This window comes from Pseudophryne corroboree, chromosome 12, assembly GCF_028390025.1.
Source record: "Pseudophryne corroboree isolate aPseCor3 chromosome 12, aPseCor3.hap2, whole genome shotgun sequence".
Classification (NCBI taxonomy): Eukaryota; Metazoa; Chordata; class Amphibia; order Anura; family Myobatrachidae; genus Pseudophryne; species Pseudophryne corroboree.
Window position 1 is genome coordinate 113,709 of NC_086455.1, and position 25,157 is coordinate 138,865.

At 48.8% G+C, this 25,157-nt stretch overlaps 1 protein-coding gene across 1 annotated transcript in view; it reads left to right on the forward strand.

The window, feature by feature from the left end:
* Positions 1 to 25,157, forward strand: part of ASH1L (ASH1 like histone lysine methyltransferase) — a 204,060-nt gene that overhangs the window by 95,090 nt on the left and 83,813 nt on the right. The window contains exons 6-7 of the mRNA XM_063946605.1: positions 52 to 146; positions 15,659 to 15,732. Of these exons, the coding sequence (XP_063802675.1) occupies positions 52 to 146; positions 15,659 to 15,732 (169 nt within the window). The remainder of the gene's footprint in view (positions 1 to 51; positions 147 to 15,658; positions 15,733 to 25,157) is intronic.

Below are 25,157 nucleotides of genomic sequence, written 5' to 3' on the forward strand. Positions count from 1 at the left end.
TGTTGTGTCCATACGTCACGCTGTACTGTCCATTAATCTCTTTCTTCTCAGCCCCAAGAGTCGTCTCATGCAGCTGAAGAAGGAGAAGCTGGAGTATGTTCCCCGGGAGCATGAATACGGTCTCCTGCCAGCGCCTATCCATATCGGTGAGTATCTATGAGGGAGATAATATACGGTGAGCACAATACCTGGTTTCTGCCAGATATAACCATACCTGATAGTGATGTATATAGCCTAGGTAGTGTGAGCCAGGATCACTGAGTGTATAGAGATATCACCAGGTGAGAGTGACTGCTGTACAGGACTCTTATAGAGACACAATAGGTGGCTGTACTATAGTAATTACCTGATAGTGATGTATATAGTCTAGGTAGTGTGAGCCAGGATCACTGAGTGTATAGAGAGATATCACCAGGTGAGAGTGACTGCTGTACAGGGCTCTTATAGAGACACAGTAGGTGGCTGTATTATAGTAATTACCTGATAGTGATATATATAGTCTAGGTAGTGTGAGCCAGGATCACTGAGTGTATAGAGATATCACCAGGTGAGAGTGACTGCTGTACAGGGCTCTTATAGAGACACAATAGGTGGCTGTATTATAGTAATTACCTGATAGTGATGTATATAGTCTAGGTAGTGTGAGCCAGGATCACTGAGTGTATAGAGATATCACCAGGTGAGAGTGACTGCTGTACAGGACTCTTATAGAGACACAATAGGCGGCTGTATTATAGTAATTACCTGATAGTGATGTATATAGCCTAGGTAGTGTGAGCCAGGATCACTGAGTGTATAGAGAGATATCACCAGGTGAGAGTGACTGCTGTACCGGGCTCTTATAGAGACACAATAGGTGGCTGTATTATAGTAATTACCTGATAGTGATGTATATAATCTAGGTAGTGTGAGCCAGGGTCACTGAGTGTATAGAGATATCACCAGGTGAGAGTGACTGCTGTACAGGACTCTTATAGAGACACAATAGGTGGCTGTATTATAGTAATGACCTGATAGTGATGTATATAGTCTAGGTAGTGTGAGCCAGGATCACTGAGTGTATAGAGATATCACCAGGTGAGAGTGACTGCTGTACAGGACTCTTATAGAGACACAATAGGTGGCTGTATTATAGTAATTATCTGATAGTGATGTATATAGTCTAGGTAGTGTGAGCCAGGATCACTGAGTGTATAGAGATATCACCAGGTGAGAGTGACTGCTGTACAGGGCTCTTATAGAGACACAATAGGTGGCTGTATTATAGTAATTACCTGATAGTGATGTATATAGTCTAGGTAGTGTGAGCCAGGATCACTGAGTGTATAGAGAGATATCACCAGGTGAGAGTGACTGCTGTACAGGGCTCTTATAGAGACACAATAGGTGGCTGTATTATAGTAATTACCTGATAGTGATGTATATAGTCTAGGTAGTGTGAGCCAGGATCACTGAGTGTATAGAGATATCACCAGGTGAGAGTGACTGCTGTACAGGGCTTTTATAGAGACACAATAGGCGGCTGTATTATAGTAATTACCTGATAGTGATGTATATAGTCTAGGTAGTGTGAGCCAGGGTCACTGAGTGTATAGAGAGATATCACCAGGTGAGAGTGACTGCTGTACAGGACTCTTATAGAGACACAATAGGTGGCTGTATTATAGTAATTACCTGATAGTGATGTATATAGCCTAGGTAGTGTGAGCCAGGATCACTGAGTGTATAGAGATATCACCAGGTGAGAGTGACTGCTGTACAGGACTCTTATAGAGACACAATAGGTGGCTGTATTATAGTAATTACCTGATAGTGATGTATATAGCCTAGGTAGTGTGAGCCAGGATCACTGAGTGTATAGAGAGATATCACCAGGTGAGAGTGACTGCTGTACAGGACTCTTATAGAGACACAATAGGTGGCTGTATTATAGTAATTACCTGATAGTGATGTATATAGTCTAGGTAGTGTGAGCCAGGGTCACTGAGTGTATAGAGATATCACCAGGTGAGAGTGACTGCTGTACAGGACTCTTATAGAGACACAATAGGTGGCTGTATTATAGTAATTACCTGATAGTGATGTATATAGTCTAGGTAGTGTGAGCCAGGATCACTGAGTGTATAGAGATATCACCAGGTGAGAGTGACTGCTGTACAGGGCTCTTATAGAGACACAATAGGCGGCTGTATTATAGTAATTACCTGATAGTGATGTATATAGCCTAGGTAGTGTGAGCCAGGATCACTGAGTGTATAGAGATATCACCAGGTGAGAGTGACTGCTGTACAGGACTCTTATAGAGACACAATAGGCGGCTGTATTATAGTAATTACCTGATAGTGATGTATATAGTCTAGGTAGTGTGAGCCAGGATCACTGAGTGTATAGAGATATCACCAGGTGAGAGTGACTGCTGTACAGGGCTCTTATAGAGACACAATAGGTGGCTGTATTATAGTAATTACCTGATAGTGATGTATATAGTCTAGGTAGTGTGAGCCAGGATCACTGAGTGTATAGAGATATCACCAGGTGAGAGTGACTGCTGTACAGGGCTCTTATAGAGACACAATAGGTGGCTGTATTATAGTAATTACCTGATAGTGATGTATATAGTCTAGGTAGTGTGAGCCAGGGTCACTGAGTGTATAGAGATATCACCAGGTGAGAGTGACTGCTGTACAGGGCTCTTATAGAGACACAATAGGTGGCTGTATTATAGTAATTACCTGATAGTGATGTATATAGTCTAGGTAGTGTGAGCCAGGGTCACTGAGTGTATAGAGATATCACCAGGTGAGAGTGACTGCTGTACAGGACTCTTATAGAGACACAATAGGTGGCTGTATTATAGTAATTACCTGATAGTGATGTATATAGTCTAGGTAGTGTGAGCCAGGATCACTGAGTGTATAGAGATATCACCAGGTGAGAGTGACTGCTGTACAGGGCTCTTATAGAGACACAATAGGCGGCTGTATTATAGTAATTACCTGATAGTGATGTATATAGCCTAGGTAGTGTGAGCCAGGATCACTGAGTGTATAGAGATATCACCAGGTGAGAGTGACTGCTGTACAGGACTCTTATAGAGACACAATAGGCGGCTGTATTATAGTAATTACCTGATAGTGATGTATATAGCCTAGGTAGTGTGAGCCAGGATCACTGAGTGTATAGAGATATATCACCAGGTGAGAGTGACTGCTGTACAGGGCTCTTATAGAGACACAATAGGTGGCTGTATTATAGTAATTACCTGATAGTGATGTATATAGTCTAGGTAGTGTGAGCCAGGATCACTGAGTGTATAGAGAGATATCACCAGGTGAGAGTGACTGCTGTACAGGACTCTTATAGAGACACAATAGGTGGCTGTATTATAGTAATTACCTGATAGTGATGTATATAGTCTAGGTAGTGTGAGCCAGGATCACTGAGTGTATAGAGATATCACCAGGTGAGAGTGACTGCTGTACAGGACTCTTATAGAGACACAATAGGTGGCTGTATTATAGTAATTACCTGATAGTGATGTATATAGTCTAGGTAGTGTGAGCCAGGATCACTGAGTGTATAGAGATATCACCAGGTGAGAGTGACTGCTGTACAGGACTCTTATAGAGACACAATAGGTGGCTGTATTATAGTAATTACCTGATAGTGATGTATATAGCCTAGGTAGTGTGAGCCAGGATCACTGAGTGTATAGAGAGATATCACCAGGTGAGAGTGACTGCTGTACAGGGCTCTTATAAAGACACAATAGGTGGCTGTATTATAGTAATTACCTGATAGTGATGTATATAGCCTAGGTAGTGTGAGCCAGGATCACTGAGTGTATAGAGATATCACCAGGTGAGAGTGACTGCTGTACAGGACTCTTATAGAGACACAATAGATGGCTGTATTATAGTAATTACCTGATAGTGATGTATATAGTCTAGGTAGTGTGAGCCAGGGTCACTGAGTGTATAGAGATATCACCAGGTGAGAGTGACTGCTGTACAGGACTCTTATAGAGACACAATAGGCGGCTGTATTATAGTAATTACCTGATAGTGATGTATATAGTCTAGGTAGTGTGAGCCAGGATCACTGAGTGTATAGAGATATCACCAGGTGAGAGTGACTGCTGTACAGGACTCTTATAGAGACACAATAGGCGGCTGTATTATAGTAATTACCTGATAGTGATGTATATAGTCTAGGTAGTGTGAGCCAGGATCACTGAGTGTATAGAGATATCACCAGGTGAGAGTGACTGCTGTACAGGACTCTTATAGAGACACAATAGGCGGCTGTATTATAGTAATTACCTGATAGTGATGTATATAGTCTAGGTAGTGTGAGCCAGGATCACTGAGTGTATAGAGATATCACCAGGTGAGAGTGACTGCTGTACAGGACTCTTATAGAGACACAATAGGCGGCTGTATTATAGTAATTACCTGATAGTGATGTATATAGCCTAGGTAGTGTGAGCCAGGATCACTGAGTGTATAGAGAGATATCACCAGGTGAGAGTGACTGCTGTACAGGACTCTTATAGAGACACAATAGGCGGCTGTATTATAGTAATTACCTGATAGTGATGTATATAGTCTAGGTAGTGTGAGCCAGGATCACTGAGTGTATAGAGATATCACCAGGTGAGAGTGACTGCTGTACAGGGCTCTTATAGAGACACAATAGGTGGCTGTATTATAGTAATTACCTGATAGTGATGTATATAGCCTAGGTAGTGTGAGCCAGGGTCACTGAGTGTATAGAGATATCACCAGGTGAGAGTGACTGCTGTACAGGGCTCTTATAGAGACACAATAGGTGGCTGTATTATAGTAATTACCTGATAGTGATGTATATAGTCTAGGTAGTGTGAGCCAGGATCACTGAGTGTATAGAGATATCACCAGGTGAGAGTGACTGCTGTACAGGGCTCTTATAGAGACACAATAGGTGGCTGTATTATAGTAATTACCTGATAGTGATGTATATAGTCTAGGTAGTGTGAGCCAGGATCACTGAGTGTATAGAGATATCACCAGGTGAGAGTGACTGCTGTCCAGGACTCTTATAGAGACACAATAGGTGGCTGTATTATAGTAATTACCTGATAGTGATGTATATAGTCTAGGTAGTGTGAGCCAGGATCACTGAGTGTATAGAGAGATATCACCAGGTGAGAGTGACTGCTGTACAGGACTCTTATAGAGACACAATAGGTGGCTGTATTATAGTAATTACCTGATAGTGATGTATATAGTCTAGGTAGTGTGAGCCAGGATCACTGAGTGTATAGAGAGATATCACCAGGTGAGAGTGACTGCTGTACAGGACTCTTATAGAGACACAATAGGTGGCTGTATTATAGTAATTACCTGATAGTGATGTATATAGTCTAGGTAGTGTGATCCAGGATCACTGAGTGTATAGAGATATCACCAGGTGAGAGTGACTGCTGTACAGGACTCTTATAGAGACACAATAGGTGGCTGTATTATAGTAATTACCTGATAGTGATGTATATAGTCTAGGTAGTGTGAGCCAGGATCACTGAGTGTATATAGAGATATCACCAGGTGAGAGTGACTGCTGTACAGGACTCTTATAGAGACACAATAGGTGGCTGTATTATAGTAATTACCTGATAGTGATGTATATAGTCTAGGTAGTGTGAGCCAGGGTCACTGAGTGTATAGAGATATCACCAGGTGAGAGTGACTGCTGTACAGGACTCTTATAGAGACACAATAGGTGGCTGTATTATAGTAATTACCTGATAGTGATGTATATAGTCTAGGTAGTGTGAGCCAGGATCACTGAGTGTATAGAGATATCACCAGGTGAGAGTGACTGCTGTACAGGACTCTTATAGAGACACAATAGGCGGCTGTATTATAGTAATTACCTGATAGTGATGTATATAGTCTAGGTAGTGTGAGCCAGGATCACTGAGTGTATAGAGAGATATCACCAGGTGAGAGTGACTGCTGTACAGGGCTCTTATAGAGACACAATAGGTGGCTGTATTATAGTAATTACCTGATAGTGATGTATATAGTCTAGGTAGTGTGAGCCAGGATCACTGAGTGTATAGAGATATCACCAGGTGAGAGTGACTGCTGTACAGGGCTCTTATAGAGACACAATAGGTGGCTGTATTATAGTAATTACCTGATAGTGATGTATATAGTCTAGGTAGTGTGAGCCAGGATCACTGAGTGTATAGAGAGATATCACCAGGTGAGAGTGACTGCTGTACAGGGCTCTTATAGAGACACAATAGGTGGCTGTATTATAGTAATTACCTGATAGTGATGTATATAGTCTAGGTAGTGTGAGCCAGGATCACTGAGTGTATAGAGAGATATCACCAGGTGAGAGTGACTGCTGTACAGGGCTCTTATAGATACACAATAGGTGGCTGTATTATAGTAATTACCTGATAGTGATGTATATAGTCTAGGTAGTGTGAGCCAGGATCACTGAGTGTATAGAGAGATATCACCAGGTGAGAGTGACTGCTGTACAGGGCTCTTATAGATACACAATAGGCGGCTGTATTATAGTAATTATCTGATAGTGATGTATATAGTCTAGGTAGTGTGAGCCAGGATCACTGAGTGTATAGAGATATCACCAGGTGAGAGTGACTGCTGTACAGGGCTCTTATAGAGACACAATAGGTGGCTGTATTATAGTAATTACCTGATAGTGATGTATATAGTCTAGGTAGTGTGAGCCAGGATCACTGAGTGTATAGAGATATATCACCAGGTGAGAGTGACTGCTGTACAGGACTCTTATAGAGACACAATAGGTGGCTGTATTATAGTAATTACCTGATAGTGATGTATATAGTCTAGGTAGTGTGAGCCAGGATCACTGAGTGTATAGAGATATCACCAGGTGAGAGTGACTGCTGTACAGGGCTCTTATAGAGACACAATAGGTGGCTGTATTATAGAAATTACCTGATAGTGATGTATATAGTCTAGGTAGTGTGAGCCAGGATCACTGAGTGTATAGAGATATCACCAGGTGAGAGTGACTGCTGTACAGGACTCTTATAGAGACACAATAGGTGGCTGTATTATAGTAATTACCTGATAGTGATGTATATAGTCTAGGTAGTGTGAGCCAGGGTCACTGAGTGTATAGAGAGATATCACCAGGTGAGAGTGACTGCTGTACAGGGCTCTTATAGAGACACAATAGGTGGCTGTATTATAGTAATTACCTGATAGTGATGTATATAGTCTAGGTAGTGTGAGCCAGGGTCACTGAGTGTAGAGAGGTTTCTGCATCCCTGGTAGCAGAGTATTGTTACTGATGTGGAGGAGAGAATGAGTCCCTGTAGGTAGGGAGCAGGGTTCCGGCACCTCGGTGGCAGAGTAGTGTTACTGATGTGGTAGAGAATGAGTCCCTGTAGGTAGGGAGCAGGGTTCCGGCACCTCTGTGGCAGAGTAGTGTTACTGATGTGGGAGAGAATGAGTCCCTGTAGGTAGGGAGCAGGGTTCCGGCACCTCGGTGGCAGAGTAGTGTTACTGATGTGGTAGAGAATGAGTCCCTGTAGGTAGGGAGCAGGGTTCCGGCACCTCGGTGGCAGAGTAGTGTTACTGATGTGGAGGAGAGAATGAGTCCCTGTAGGTAGGGAGCAGGGTTCCGGCACCTCGGTGGCAGAGTATTGTTACTGATGTGGAGGAGAGAATGAGTCCCTGTAGGTAGGGAGCAGGGTTCTGGCACCTCGGTGGCAGAGTAGTGATGTGGGGGGAGAGAATGAGTCCCTGTAGGTAGGGAGCAGGGTTCCTGCACCTCAGTGGCAGAGTAGTGTTACTGATGTGGAGGAGAGAATGAGTCCCTGTAGGTAGGGAGCAGGGTTCTGGCACCTCGGTGGCAGAGTAGTGATGTGGGGGGAGAGAATGAGTCCCTGTAGGTAGGGAGCAGGGTTCCGGCACCTTAGTGGCAGAGTAGTGTTACTGATGTGGGATAGAATGAGTCCCTGTAGGTAGGGAGCAGGGTTCCGGCACCCCGGTGGCAGAGTAGTGATGTGGGGGGAGAGAATGAGTCCCTGTAGGTAGGGAGCAGGGTTCCGGCACCTTAGTGGCAGAGTAGTGTTACTGATGTGGGATAGAATGAGTCCCTGTAGGTAGGGAGCAGGGGTTCCGGCACCTCGGTGGCAGAGTATTGTTACTGATGTGGAGGAGAGAATGAGTCCCTGTAGGTAGGGAGCAGGGTTCCGACACCTCGGTGGCAGAGTAGTGTTACTGATGTGGGGGAGAGTGAGTCCCTGTAGGTAGGGAGCAGGGTTCCGGCACCCCGGTGGCAGAGTAGTGTTACTGATGTGGGGGAGAGTGAGTCCCTGTAGGTAGGGAGCAGGGTTCCGGCACCCCGGTGGCAGAGTAGTGTTACTGATGTGGGATAGAATGAGTCCCTGTAGGTAGGGAGCAGGGTTCCGGCACCCCGGTGGCAGAGTAGTGATGTGGGGGGAGAGAATGAGTCCCTGTAGGTAGGGAGCAGGGTTCCGGCACCTTAGTGGCAGAGTAGTGTTACTGATGTGGGATAGAATGAGTCCCTGTAGGTAGGGAGCAGGGGTTCCGGCACCTCGGTGGCAGAGTAGTGTTACTGATGTGGGGGAGAGAATGAGTCCCTGTAGGTAGGGAGCAGGGTTCCGGCACCTTAGTGGCAGAGTAGTGTTACTGATGTGGGATAGAATGAGTCCCTGTAGGTAGGGAGCAGGGGTTCCGGCACCTCGGTGGCAGAGTATTGTTACTGATGTGGAGTAGATAATGAGTCCCCTGTAGGTAGGGAGCAGGGTTCTGGCACCTCGGTGGCAGAGTATTGTTACTGATGTGGAGGAGAGAATGAGTCCCTGTAGGTAGGGAGCAGGGTTCCGACACCTCGGTGGCAGAGTAGTGTTACTGATGTGGGGGAGAGCGAGTCCCTGTAGGTAGGGAGCAGGGTTCCGGCACCCCGGTGGCAGAGTAGTGATGTGGGGGAGAGAATGAGTCCCTGTATGTAGGGAGCAGGGTTCTGGCACCTAGTTGGCAGAGTAGTGTTACTGATGTGGGAGTGAGTCCCTGTAGGTAGGGAGCAGGGGTTGCGGCACCTCAGTGGCAGAGTAGTGTTACTGATATGTGGGGGAGAATGAGTCCCTGTAGGTAGGGAGCAGGGGTTCCGGCACCTCGGTGGCAGAGTAGTGATGTGGAGGAGAGAATGAGTCCCTGTAGGTAGGGAGCAGGGGTTCCGGCACCTAGTTGGCAGAGTAGTGTTACTGATGTGGAGGAGAGAATGAGTCCCTGTAGGTAGGGAGCAGGGTCCCGGCACCCCGGTGGCAGAGTAGTGATGTGGGGGGAGAGAATGAGTCCCTGTAGGTAGGGAGCAGGGTCCCGGCACCCCGGTGGCAGAGTAGTGATGTGGGGGGAGAGAATGAGTCCCTGTAGGTAGGGAGCAGGGTTCCGGCACCTCGGTGGCAGAGTAGTGTTACTGATGTGTGGAAGAGAATGAGTCCCTGTAGGTAGGGAGCAGGGTCCCGGCACCCCGGATGCAGAGTAGTGTTACTGATGTGGGAGAGAATGAGTCCTTGTAGGTAGGGAGCAGGGTTCCGGCACCTCTGTGGCAGAGTAGTGTTACTGATGTGGGAGAGAATGAGTCCCTGTAGGTAGGGAGCAGGGTCCCGGCACCTAGTTGGCAGAGTAGTGTTACTGATGTGGGAGAGAATGAGTCCCTGTAGGTAGGGAGCAGGGTCCCGGCACCACGGTGGCAGAGTAGTGTTACTGATGTGGGAGAGAATGAGTCCTTGTAGGTAGGGAGCAGGGTTCCGGCACCTCTGTGGCAGAGTAGTGTTACTGATGTGGGAGAGAATGAGTCCCTGTAGGTAGGGAGCAGGGTTCCGGCACCCCGGTGGCAGAGTAGTGTTACTGATGTGGGAGTGAGTCCCTGTAGGTAGGGAGCAGGGTTCCGGCACCTCTGTGGCAGAGTAGTGTTACTGATGTGGAGGAGAGAGTGAATCCCTGTAGGTAGGGAGCAGGGTTCCGGCACCTCTGTGGCAGAGTATTGTTACTGATGTGGGAGAGAGTGAGTCCCTGTAGGTAGGGAGCAGGGTTCCGGCACCTCTGTGGCAGAGTAGTGTTACTGATGTGGGAGAGAATGAGTCCTTGTAGGTAGGGAGCAGGGTCCCGGCACCCCGGTGGCAGAGTAGTGTTACTGATGTGGGAGAGAATGAGTCCTTGTAGGTAGGGAGCAGGGTTCCGGCACCCCGGTGGCAGAGTAGTGTTACTGATGTGGGAGTGAGTCCCTGTAGGTAGGGAGCAGGGTTCCGGCACCTCTGTGGCAGAGTAGTGTTACTGATGTGGAGGAGAGAATGAGTCCTTGTAGGTAGGGAGCAGGGTTCCGGCACCTCGGTGGCAGAGTAGTGTTACTGATGTGGGAGAGAATGAGTCCCTGTAGGTAGGGAGCAGGGTTCCGGCACCTCGGTGGCAGAGTAGTGTTACTGATGTGGGAGAGAATGAGTCCCTGTAGGTAGGGAGCAGGGTCCCGGCACCCCGGTGGCAGAGTAGTGTTACTGATGTGGAGGAGAGAATGAGTCCTTGTAGGTAGGGAGCAGGGTCCCGGCACCCCGGTGGCAGAGTAGTGTTACTGATGTGGGAGAGAATGAGTCCCTGTAGGTAGGGAGCAGGGTCCCGGCACCCCGGTGGCAGAGTAGTGTTACTGATGTGGGAGAGAATGAGTCCCTGTAGGTAGGGAGCAGGGTCCCGGCACCCCGGTGGCAGAGTAGTGTTACTGATGTGGGAGAGAATGAGTCCTTGTAGGTAGGGAGCAGGGTTCCGGCACCCCGGTGGCAGAGTAGTGTTACTGATGTGGGAGTGAGTCCCTGTAGGTAGGGAGCAGGGTTCCGGCACCTCTGTGGCAGAGTAGTGTTACTGATGTGGAGGAGAGAGTGAATCCCTGTAGGTAGGGAGCAGGGTTCCGGCACCTCTGTGGCAGAGTAGTGTTACTGATGTGGAGGAGAGAGTGAATCCCTGTAGGTAGGGAGCAGGGTTCCGGCACCTCTGTGGCAGAGTATTGTTACTGATGTGGGAGAGAGTGAGTCCCTGTAGGTAGGGAGCAGGGTTCCGGCACCTCTGTGGCAGAGTAGTGTTACTGATGTGGGAGAGAATGAGTCCTTGTAGGTAGGGAGCAGGGTCCCGGCACCCCGGTGGCAGAGTAGTGTTACTGATGTGGGAGAGAATGAGTCCTTGTAGGTAGGGAGCAGGGTTCCGGCACCCCGGTGGCAGAGTAGTGTTACTGATGTGGGAGTGAGTCCCTGTAGGTAGGGAGCAGGGTTCCGGCACCTCTGTGGCAGAGTAGTGTTACTGATGTGGAGGAGAGAATGAGTCCTTGTAGGTAGGGAGCAGGGTTCCGGCACCTCGGTGGCAGAGTAGTGTTACTGATGTGGGAGAGAATGAGTCCCTGTAGGTAGGGAGCAGGGTTCCGGCACCTCGGTGGCAGAGTAGTGTTACTGATGTGGGAGAGAATGAGTCCCTGTAGGTAGGGAGCAGGGTCCCGGCACCCCGGTGGCAGAGTAGTGTTACTGATGTGGAGGAGAGAATGAGTCCTTGTAGGTAGGGAGCAGGGTCCCGGCACCCCGGTGGCAGAGTAGTGTTACTGATGTGGGAGAGAATGAGTCCCTGTAGGTAGGGAGCAGGGTCCCGGCACCCCGGTGGCAGAGTAGTGTTACTGATGTGGGAGAGAATGAGTCCCTGTAGGTAGGGAGCAGGGTCCCGGCACCCCGGTGGCAGAGTAGTGTTACTGATGTGGGAGAGAATGAGTCCTTGTAGGTAGGGAGCAGGGTTCCGGCACCCCGGTGGCAGAGTAGTGTTACTGATGTGGGAGTGAGTCCCTGTAGGTAGGGAGCAGGGTTCCGGCACCTCTGTGGCAGAGTAGTGTTACTGATGTGGAGGAGAGAGTGAATCCCTGTAGGTAGGGAGCAGGGTTCCGGCACCTCTGTGGCAGAGTATTGTTACTGATGTGGGAGAGAGTGAGTCCCTGTAGGTAGGGAGCAGGGTTCCGGCACCTAGTTGGCAGAGTATTGTTACTGATGTGGGAGAGAGTGAGTCCCTGTAGGTAGGGAGCAGGGTTCCGGCACCTCGGTGGCAGAGTAGTGTTACTGATGTGGGAGTGAGTCCCTGTAGGTAGGGAGCAGGGTTCCGGCACCTCGTGGCAGTATAACGTCTGTCTGATGGGAGAGATCTCTCCGTGTTCCGTTGGCGTCCGGCCACCGCTGCTGAAAGAGGTATTTGTTTTTCCCAGTGAGGTCATCAGAGAAATAGGAAATTCCCGGCAGATCCTGCAGTTTCCTGGAACCGGCCAGACCGCTCTGTAGGAGAGGAATAGTGGTTATGTTGTCTGTGCCCCGCCCGGGTGGATGTGTCTCCTCACCCGTTGTGTCACACGTTGTGGTCTCTGTGGGGGATCCTCTGTGTCAGAACCTCTCATTGTGCAGCTGTGTGAGGGCGTAATGTCACCGCTGGATGCTGTGGTGACAGCTCAATTCCTACCAAGTCCCTCTCTGTGTGGTGTTTGTATGTTCTCTCTCTATAACTACGTACCGGTGTGTAAGGCTAGTGCATGTGTGCCCATGTGGCAGTGCTATATAATCCCTATTAGCACTTGCCTGGCATGGTGGCTTCACAGCGGCCATTCCAGAAAGTGTCATGTGACCTGGTCAGTTAGATGGTGTGTGCGGCTACAGGGAAGAGGGACCGGAAGCTGTCTGGGGTGTACAGAGTAATGTTGCGATGTTTCCGATGTTCCTGACCGATGTTTCTATGTAGTAAAGTCATGTTGGATAGGGTAAGCTGTTCTTCACCTGATTCACTCATAAAGAACCTGACACTGAGCGCACTGTGGGGGAAGAAATCGTTATGTATGTGGTTAAATAAAATTACCCCCAACTCCCCGCTATGTGCCGCCCCCCGCTCCCGTCTGTGACCCCACATCACACTCACCTCCACACCTCCTGTTATCAGTGTGTGTGGAATCATTGTATGTAACATGTATGTGTGTGTTATCATTGTATGTAACGTGTGCATGTGTTATCATTGTATGTAACGTGTGCATGTGTTATCATTGTATGTAACGTGTGTGTGTGTGTGTGTGTTATTGTATGTAACGCGTGCTATCATTGTATGTAACGTGTGTGTTATCATTGTATGTAACGTGTGCGTGTGTCATCATTGTATGTAATGTGTGTGTGTGTGTGTTATTGTATGTAACGTGTGCTATCATTGTATGTAACGTGTGCTATCATTGTATGTAATGTGTGCATGTGTTATCATTGTATGTAACGTGTGCATGTGTTATCATTGTATATAACGTGTGCATGTGTTATTATTGTATGTAACGTGTGTGTGTGTGTGTGTTATTGTATGTAACGCGTGCTATCATTGTATGTAACGTGTGTGTTATCATTGTATGTAACGTGTGCGTGTGTTATCATTGTATGTAATGTGTGTGTGTTATTGTATGTAACGTGTGCTATCATTGTATGTAACGTGTGCTATCATTGTATGTAACGTGTGTGTTATCATTGTATGTAAGGTGTGCGTGTGTTATCATTGTATGTAAGGTGTGCGTGTGTTATCGTATGTAACGTGTGCATGTGTTATCATTGTAGGTAACGTGTGCGTGTTATCATTGTAGGTAACGTGTGTTATCATTCTAGGTATTGTGTGTGTTATTGTATGTAACGTGTGTGTAACATGTGCGTGTGTTATCATTGTATGTAACGTGTGTGTGTTATCATTGTATGTAACGTGTGTTTGTGTGTTATCATTGTAGGTAACGTATGTGTTATCACTATATGTAACGGGTGTGTGGGTTATCATTGTATGTAATGTGTGTGTTATCATTGTATGTAACGTGCGTGTGTTATCATTGTATGTAATGTGTGTGTTATTGTATGTAATGTGTGTGTTATATGTAGCATGTGTGTGTTATTGTATGTAACGTGTGTGTGTGCTATCATTGTATGTAATGTGTGTGTTTTTGTATGTAACGCGTGTGTGTGTTATCATTGTATGTAACTTGTGTGTGTGTGTGGCCTGAGAGGCCCCAGCCACGTGGAAAATGGCCGCCGCGGCACTGAAGGGGTTAACCCCTAGTGCCCGGCGCCATTAACAGGACAATGGGCGCTTGGCGCCATATTCAAAATGTATAGGGCGCTAGGCGCCAGGTGTTTATTAATGTTTAAAGAATGTAATTTTAAATGTGTGCCGTGGTCCCGGACCTCTCCGGAGACCACGGCAGTGAGGGCAGCCCCCGGCGCGCTGAGCAGAGTGTGCGCGCCGGGGGAGAGGGGAACCGCTGCAGCCGGGAGATCAGCTCCCGCTGCAGCCATCGGGTATGCGCCGCCGGAGTCCGGAAGCTCCGCTCCCGGCAGCGGTGAGCACAGCCCCCCGGCGCACTGAGCTGTGTGTGCGCCGGGGGGAGAAGGGTGAGCCGCTGCAGGTGGGAGCTCAGCTCCCGCTGCAGCGCGCTCCGTGATTGCCTCTGCTGGGGGGCCGGGAGCTCTGCTCCTGGCGCCTCAGCCCATCGGAGGTGGTCAGCCGCGGCAGGCGGGACGAACGTCCCGGGCTGCTGGGCGGAAAGGGGGGGGTGCGCCGCAGCCCGGCTCCCCGCCGGACGCTGCGGCGAGGGCACCAGATTTCAGCGCCGCATACAGGGGACCGGGCTAGCCGCCCCCCTGCGCGGCGAGGCCACCAGAGTGCGCCGCTCATGGGGGACCGGGCTAGCCGGCTCCCTAGCGGCGGGGGGATGAGTAGGTTGGTGAGTGCTGGGGTCCGGGAGCTACGCTCCCGGCACCTCAGCGCTGCAAAGGACCCAGAGCCACGGCGGCCGGGACAAGTGTCCCGGTCCGCCGGGCTTCGGATCAGGGGGGTGCGCCGCTCCGTGCGGCGAGGCTACACAAAATGAATGTCGCTCTGGGGGGACAGGGAGCGCCAGCTCCCTGGACCCCAGAGGCAGGCAGGCAGGCTGGAGGATGGGGGAAGCCAGCCCCATACCTCCAGCGCTGAGAAGGGAGAGCCTTAGCAATTATTCTGCTGAAACATCTGATTGTATGCTGTTGCCCCTAGCAATAGGGAGGAGCCTTTTTAAAGGTTATTATTGAGCAAATAAACATCATTGCCTCAAGAAGACTGCTTCATCTTGTGACCTACAGGGTTATGCCAAACATAGCCCCGTCCTCCGGCTGTCCAGGGAAGCACCTAACGTCTCCAAGTTCCGCCTTCCGCCAGCTACCGGCAGAGGCCTAGCAAGTGGATAGCGGGGATTCGTCACCACCACACAGGTGTGGTAAGGCAGTGCGTCGGCACATACAGAGCAGAACCGTGGTTCCAAACGCCACGGCAGGTTAGGAGTTTGGTGGTGGCAGCAAAAACCCGCCCACAACGCAGTGGGTGGAGTCAGTAACAGGCGGTTACTGACGGTAAGCGGGAATCCCCTATGTGGTCAGGCCTCGTGTGACTTGACCTTCCATTCTGTGCACAGCCGACGGGACGCGAAAGCGGCGAGTGCTTTCGTACGGGACCGTCCTGTCACAGTGTGTATTATCATTGTATGTAATGTGTGTGTTATTGTATGTAACGTGTGCGTGTTTCTCCTTCCTCAGGGAAGTATCTGCGACATAAGAGGAGTGACTTCCAGCTTCCGTACGACATACTGTGGCAGTGGAAACATAATCAGGTGTGTGTAGGGTGATGAGGGGCGGAGGTACGGATTGCGCTAACTGTCCCATGTGTGAGATAGTGAGACATACGCGATGGCCTGCCCCCAGACACTGTGCCGGCTGACGGTGCGCCCCCCCCCCCCCCCCCCCCCCCCGACTGCCTCCGCCACTGGCCACGGTGACATGTAGCAGATTGCTGTCTTGTTGTTGTATGGCCCTGTATTACAGCATCTGCCGGCAATTCTATCCTCTCCTGGATCAGGGTCACCTGACGGAGCCTTCCTTTCAGCCACATCGCAGTAGGATGCCTAAAGTGCAGCTTCCATCCTATAGATGGGCCATAGGTTAGAAGAGCCGGATGCGTAACCCTTATCACCTCTTCTGGTGCCCATTAGTGAAGGGCACAGAGATTCTACGTGACATTCAGGCAAATGTTTCAAGCATGTGTTGTTAAATGGTTTCTGTGGGACACCGTATTTCTCCACGTGCACCGTTATTTACCCTCCATCTGAAATGACTTTGCTTGAAGTACATGACATCTCGCAGCCTGTCCCATAAACATGGGGTTCCATGGTGTGCACCAGATACCGACACTGATCGGGTAACCGGCTAGATATTGATCTTATTGTTGGAGCAAATTTTAATAGTTCATTCTCTTTCCCTAAAGCCATGGTAAGGTGACTGAGAGGTCCGTGTCTTCCAGACCTGATGCAAAGACTTATCTCAGTTACCGAGATCATAGTCCGTCTCTTCCTACAGTAGCCGCACACGGTATTACCAGACTCACCATCCCCCAATGTCTGTGGTTACTCTACAATAACCGCACACGGTATTACCAGACTCGCCGTCCCCCCCAATGTCTGTGGTTACTCTACAATAACCGGACACGGTATTACCAGACTCGCCATCCCCCAATGTCTGTGGTTACTCTACAATAACCGGACACGGTATCACCAGACTCACCATCCCCCAATGTCTGTGGTTACTCTACAATAACGGGACACGGTATTACCAGACTCACCATCCCCCCCAATGTCTGTGGTTACTCTACAATAACGGGACACGGTATTACCAGACTCACCATCACCCAATGTCTGTGGTTACTCTACAATAACCGGACACGGTATTACCAGACTCACCATCCCCCCCAATGTCTGTGGTTACTCTACAATAACGGGACACGGTATTACCAGACTCACCATCCCCCAATGTCTGTGGTTACTCTACAATAACCGGACACAGTATTACCATCCCCCAATGTCTGTGGTTACTCTACAATAACCGCACACGGTATTACCAGACTCACCATCCCCCAATGTCTGTGGTTACTCTACAATAACCGCACACGGTATTACCAGACTCGCCATCCCTCTATGTCTGTGGTTACTCTACAATAACGGGACACGGTATTACCAGACTCACCATCCCCCAATGTCTGTGGTTACTCTACAATAACCGGACACGGTATTACCAGACTCACCATCCCCCAATGTCTGTGGTTACTCTACAATAACCGGACACGGTATTACCAGACTCACCATCCCCCAATGTCTGTGGTTACTCTACAATAACCGGACACGGTATTACCAGACTCGCCATCCCCCAATGTCTGTGGTTACTCTACAATAGCCGGACACGGTATTACCAGACTCGCCATCCCCCCCAATGTCTGTGGTTACTCTACAATAGCCGGACACGGTATTACCAGACTCGCCATCCCCCCCAATGTCTGTGGTTACTCTACAATAACCGCACACGGTATTACCAGACTCGCCATCCCCCCCAATGTCTGTGGTTACTCTACAATAACCGCACACGGTATTACCAGACTCGCCATCCCCCAATGTCTGTGGTTACTCTACAATAACCGCACACGGTATTACCAGACTCGCCATCCCCCCCAATGTCTGTGGTTACTCTACAATAACCGGACACAGTATTACCAGACTCGCCATCCCCCCCAATGTCTGTGGTTACTCTACAATAACCGGACACGGTATTACCAGACTCGCCATCCCCCAATGTCTGTGGTTACTCTACAATAACCGCGCACGGTATTACCAGACTCACCATCCCCCAATGTCTGTGGTTACTCTACAATAACCGCACACGGTATTACCAGACTCGCCATCCTCCCCAATGTCTGTGGTTACTCTACAATAACCGCACACGGTATTACCAGACTCGCCATCCCCCCCAATGTCTGTGGTTACTCTACAATAACCGGACACGGTATTACCAGACTCACCATCCCCCAATGTCTGTGGTTACTCTACAATAACCGCACACGGTATTACCAGACTCGCCATCCCCCCCAATGTCTGTGGTTACTCTACAATAACCGCACACGGTATTACCAGACTCGCCATCCCCCCCAATGTCTGTGGTTACTCTACAATAACCGGACACGGTATTACCAGACTCGCCATCCCCCCAATGTCTGTGGTTACTCTACAATAACCGGACACGGTATTACCAGACTCGCCATCCCCCCCAATGTCTGTGGTTACTCTACAATAACCGGACACGGTATTACCAGACTCGCCATCCCCCCCAATGTCTGTGGTTACTCTACAATAACCGCACACGGTATTACCAGACTCGCCATCCCCCCCAATGTCTGTGGTTACTCTACAATAACCGCACACGGTATTACCAGACTCGCCATCCCCCCCAATGTCTGTGGTTACTCTACAATAACCGCACACGGTATTACCAGACTCGCCATCCCCCCCAATGTCTGTGGTTACTCTACAATAACCGCACACGGTATTACCAGACTCACCATCCCCCAATGTCTGTGGTTACTCTACAATAACCGCACACGGTATCACCAGACTCCCCATCCCCCAATGTCTGTGGTTACTCTACAATAACCGGACACGGTATTACCAGACTCACCATCCCCCAATGTCTGTGGTTACTCTACAATAACCGGACACGGTATTACCAGACTCGCCATCCCTCAATGTCTGTGGTTACTCTACAATAACCGGACACGGTATTACTAGACTCACCATCCTCTAATGTCTGTGGTTACTCTACAATAACCGCACACGGTATCACCAGACTCACCATCCCCCAATGTCTGTGGTTACTCTACAATAACCGGACACGGTATTACCAGACTCACCATCCCCCCCAATGTCTGTGGTTACTCTACAATAACTGGACACGGTATCACCAGACTCACCATCCCCCAATGTCTGTGGTTACTCTACAATAACCGCACACGGTATCACCAGACTCCCCATCCCCCAATGTCTGTGGTTACTCTACAATAACCGGACACGGTATTACCAGACTCACCATCCCCCAATGTCTGTGGTTACTCTACAATAACCGGACACGGTATTACCAGACTCGCCATCCCTCAATGTCTGTGGTTACTCTACAATAACCGGACACGGTATTACTAGACTCACCATCCTCTAATGTCTGTGGTTACTCTACAATAACCGCACACGGTATCACCAGACTCACCATCCCCCAATGTCTGTGGTTACTCTACAATAACCGGACACGGTATTACCAGACTCACCATCCCCCCCAATGTCTGTGGTTACTCTACAATAACTGGACACGGTATCACCAGACTCACCATCCCCCAATGTCTGTGGTTACTCTACAATAACCGGACACGGTATCACCAGACTCACCATCCCCCAATGTCTGTGGTTACTCTACAATAACCGCACACGGTATCACCAGACTCACCATCCCCCAATGTCTGTGGTTACTCTACAATAACCGCACACGGTATTACCAGACTCACCATCCCCCAATGTCTGTGGTTACTCTACAATAACCGGACACGGTATTACCAGACTCGCCATCCCCCAATGTCTGTGGTTACTCTACAATAACCGGACACGGTATTACTAGACTCGCCATCCCCCAATGTCTGTGGTTACTCTACAATAACTGCACACGGTATCACCAGACTCACCATCCCCCAATGTCTGTGGTTACTCTACAATAACCGGACACGGTATTACCAGACTCACCATCCCCCCAATGTCTGTGGTTACTCTACAATAACCGCACACGGCATCACCAGACTCACCATCCCCCAATGTCTGTGGTTACTCTACAATAACCGGACACGGTATTACCAGACTCACCATTCCCCCCAATGTCTGTGGTTACTCTACAATAACTGGACACGGTATTACCAGACTCACCATCCCCCAATGTCTGTGGTTACTCTACAATAACCGGACACGGTATCACCAGACTCACCATACCCCAATGTCTGTGGTTACTCTACAATAACCGGACACGGTATTACCAGACTCACCATCCCCCCCCAATGTCTGTGGTTACTCTACAATAACTGGACACGGAATTACCAGACTCACACGTTATTACCAGACTCGCCATCCCCCAATGTCTGTGGTTACTCTACAATAACCGGACACGGTATCACCAGACTCACCATACCCCAATGTCTGTGGTTACTCTACAATAACCGCACACAGTATCACCAGACTCACCATCCCCCAATGTCTGTGGTTACTCTACAATAACTGGACACGGAATTACCAGACTCACACGTTATTACCAGACTCGCCAACCCCCAATGTCTGTGGTTACTCTACAATAACCGCACACGGTATCACCAGACTCGCCATCCCCCAATGTCTGTGGTTACTCTACAATAACCGCACACGGTATTACCAGACTCACCATCCCCCAATGTCTGTGGTTACTCTACAATAACCGCACACGGTATTACCAGACTCGCCATCCCCCCCAATGTCTGTGGTTACTCTACAATAACCGGACACGGTATTACCAGACTCGCCATCCCCCCCAATGTCTGTGGTTACTCTACAATAACCGGACACGGTATTACCAGACTCGCCATCCCCCCCAATGTCTGTGGTTACTCTACAATAACCGGACACGGTATTACCAGACTCGCCATCCCCCCCAATGTCTGTGGTTACTCTACAATAACCGGACACGGTATTACCAGACTCGCCATCCCCCCCAATGTCTGTGGTTACTCTACAATAACCGGACACGGTATTACCAGACTCGCCATCCCCCCCAATGTCTGTGGTTACTCTACAATAACCGCACACGGTATTACCAGACTCGCCATCCCCCCCAATGTCTGTGGTTACTCTACAATAACCGCACACGGTATTACCAGACTCGCCATCCCCCCCAATGTCTGTGGTTACTCTACAATAACCGCACACGGTATTACCAGACTCACCATCCCCCAATGTCTGTGGTTACTCTACAATAACCGCACACGGTATCACCAGACTCCCCATCCCCCAATGTCTGTGGTTACTCTACAATAACCGGACACGGTATTACCAGACTCACCATCCCCCAATGTCTGTGGTTACTCTACAATAACCGGACACGGTATTACCAGACTCGCCATCCCTCAATGTCTGTGGTTACTCTACAATAACCGGACACGGTATTACTAGACTCACCATCCTCTAATGTCTGTGGTTACTCTACAATAACCGCACACGGTATCACCAGACTCACCATCCCCCAATGTCTGTGGTTACTCTACAATAACCGGACACGGTATTACCAGACTCACCATCCCCCCCAATGTCTGTGGTTACTCTACAATAACTGGACACGGTATCACCAGACTCACCATCCCCCAATGTCTGTGGTTACTCTACAATAACCGGACACGGTATCACCAGACTCACCATCCCCCAATGTCTGTGGTTACTCTACAATAACCGGACACGGTATCACCAGACTCACCATCCCCCAATGTCTGTGGTTACTCTACAATAACCGGACACGGTATCACCAGACTCACCATCCCCCAATGTCTGTGGTTACTCTACAATAACCGCACACGGTATCACCAGACTCACCATCCCCCAATGTCTGTGGTTACTCTACAATAACCGCACACGGTATCACCAGACTCACCATCCCCCAATGTCTGTGGTTACTCTACAATAACCGCACACGGTATCACCAGACTCACCATCCCCCAATGTCTGTGGTTACTCTACAATAACCGGACACGGTATTACCAGACTCGCCATCCCCCCAGTGTCTGTGGTTACTCTACAATAACCGGACACGGTATTACCAGACTCACCATCCCCCAATGTCTGTGGTTACTCTACAATAACCGCACACGGTATCACCAGACTCACCATCCCCCAATGTCTGTGGTTACTCTACAATAACCGCACACGGTATCACCAGACTCACCATCCCCCAATGTCTGTGGTTACTCTACAATAACCGGACACGGTATTACCAGACTCGCCATCCCCCCAGTGTCTGTGGTTACTCTACAATAACCGGACACGGTATTACCAGACTCGCCATCCCCCAATGTCTGTGGTTACTCTACAATAACCGGACACGGTATTACTAGACTCGCCATCCCCCAATGTCTGTGGTTACTCTACAATAACTGCACACGGTATCACCAGACTCACCATCCCCCAATGTCTGTGGTTACTCTACAATAACCGGACACGGTATTACCAGACTCACCATCCCCCAATGTCTGTGGTTACTCTACAATAACGGGACACGGTTGTGAGGATACCGGGTTCAAAATCACTCAATCACGGTGGTAGATGAAAAACCAACAGTGGTTTATTAACAGAATAGGTTATAACACAGCTCAGCACACTTCTGTGATCCAATTCTACACGACAATCTCTCCTGGAGCACCTGACAGAACATTACTCCTTAGTCCGTCTCCTGCCTCTCTCTGCACCTCTGTCTCACGTCCCCTCTTTGCTATTATCAAACCTTTGTCTTTCCTACAATAAGGCGACACCCCCAGACAGTTTCACATGCCCAGGCATGTCCCCTAGGCCACAATAGATGTTAACTAAAGTAACCTTACTTAATCTGATTGTGTGGCCTGGAATCCATTGTGTGGGGAAGAATGAGGGGGGTTGTATGGCCTGACATCTGAGACTGGCTGTATCTACACAACAGCAAACACACAGGTTATCTGCGCAGTCATATTGGGAAAACATTATTTTACAATTCATATATATACATTGAAAACATAACTGTACCCTTGTAAAACATAACTGTACCCTTGTAATAATAACATCATACAATATAATACAATATTGCCTAACATATAACTAATAACATATTGGCAATTGATGAAGTCCATGTGTAGGACCAGGGCTAGGAAAGTAACCACGTGTCTTTTACCACTGAGCGACACGACGCGCCAGCTGTGTCATCACATGTCGTCACAACGGTATTACCAGACTCACCATCCCCCAATGTCTGTGGTTACTCTACAATAACCGGACACGGTATTACCAGACTCACCATCCCCCAATGTCTGTGGTTACTCTACAATAACCGCACACGGTATTACCAGACTCGCCATCCCCCCCAATGTCTGTGGTTACTCTACAATAACCGGACACGGTATTACCAGACTCGCCATCCTCCCAATGTCTGTGGTTACTCTACAATAACCGCACACGGTATCACCAGACTCACCATCCCCCAATGTCTGTGGTTACTCTACAATAACCGCACACGGCATCACCAGACTCACCATCCCCCAATGTCTGTGGTTACTCTACAATAACCGGACACGGTATTACCAGACTCACCATTCCCCCCAATGTCTGTGGTTACTCTACAATAACTGGACACGGTATTACCAGACTCACCATCCCCCAATGTCTGTGGTTACTCTACAATAACCGGACACGGTATCACCAGACTCACCATACCCCAATGTCTGTGGTTACTCTACAATAACCGGACACGGTATTACCAGACTCACCATCCCCCCCCAATGTCTGTGGTTACTCTACAATAACTGGACACGGAATTACCAGACTCACACGTTATTACCAGACTCGCCATCCCCCAATGTCTGTGGTTACTCTACAATAACCGGACACGGTATCACCAGACTCACCATACCCCAATGTCTGTGGTTACTCTACAATAACCGCACACGGTATTACCAGACTCACCATCCCCCAATGTCTGTGGTTACTCTACAATAACTGGACACGGAATTACCAGACTCACACGTTATTACCAGACTCGCCAACCCCCAATGTCTGTGGTTACTCTACAATAACCGCACACGGTATCACCAGACTCGCCATCCCCCAATGTCTGTGGTTACTCTACAATAACCGCACACGGTATTACCAGACTCACCATCCCCCAATGTCTGTGGTTACTCTACAATAACCGGACACGGTATTACCAGACTCACCATCCCCCCAGTGTCTGTGGTTACTCTACAATAACCGGACACGGTATTACCAGACTCGCCATCCCCCAATGTTTGTGGTTACTCTACAATAACCGGACACGGTATTACTAGACTCACCATCCCCCAATGTCTGTGGTTACTCTACAATAACCGCACATGGTATCACCAGACTCACCATCCCCCAATGTCTGTGGTTACTCTACAATAACCGCACACGGTATTACCAGACTCGCCATCCCCCAATGTCTGTGGTTACTCTACAATAACGGGACACGGTATTACCAGACTCACCATCCCCCCCAATGTCTGTGGTTACTCTACAATAACGGGACACGGTATTACCAGACTCACCATCCCCCAATGTCTGTGGTTACTCTACAATAACCGGACACGGTATTACCAGACTCACCATCCCCCCCAATGTCTGTGGTTACTCTACAATTACGGGACACAGTATTACCAGACTCACCATCCCCCAATGTCTGTGGTTACTCTACAATAACCGGACACAGTATTACCATCCCCCAATGTCTGTGGTTACTCTACAATAACCGGACACAGTATTACCATCCCCCAATGTCTGTGGTTACTCTACAATAACGGGACACGGTATTACCAGACTCACCATCCCCCAATGTCTGTGGTTACTCTACAATAACCGGACACGGTATTACCAGACTCACCATCCCCCAATGTCTGTGGTTACTCTACAATAACGGGACACGGTTGTGAGGATACCGGGTTCAAAATCACTGAATCACGGTGGTAGATGAAAAACCAACAGTGGTTTATTAACAGAATAGGTTATAACACAGCTCAGCACACTTCTGTGATCCAATTCTACACGACAATCCCTCCTGGAGCACCTGACAGAACATTACTCCTTAGTCCGTCTCCTGCCTCTCTCTGCACCTCTGTCTCACGTCCCCTCTTTGCTATTATCAAACCTTTGTCTTTCCTACAATAAGGCGACACCCCCAGACAGTTTCACATGCCCAGGCATGTCCCCTAGGCCACAATAGATGTTAACTAAAGTAACCTTACTTAATCTGATTGTGTGGCCTGGAATCCATTGTGTGGGGAAGAATGAGGGGGGTGTATGGCCTGACATCTGAGACTGGCTGTATCTACACAACAGCAAACACACAGGTTATCTGCGCAGTCATATTGGGAAAACATTATTTTACAATTCATATATATACATTGAAAACA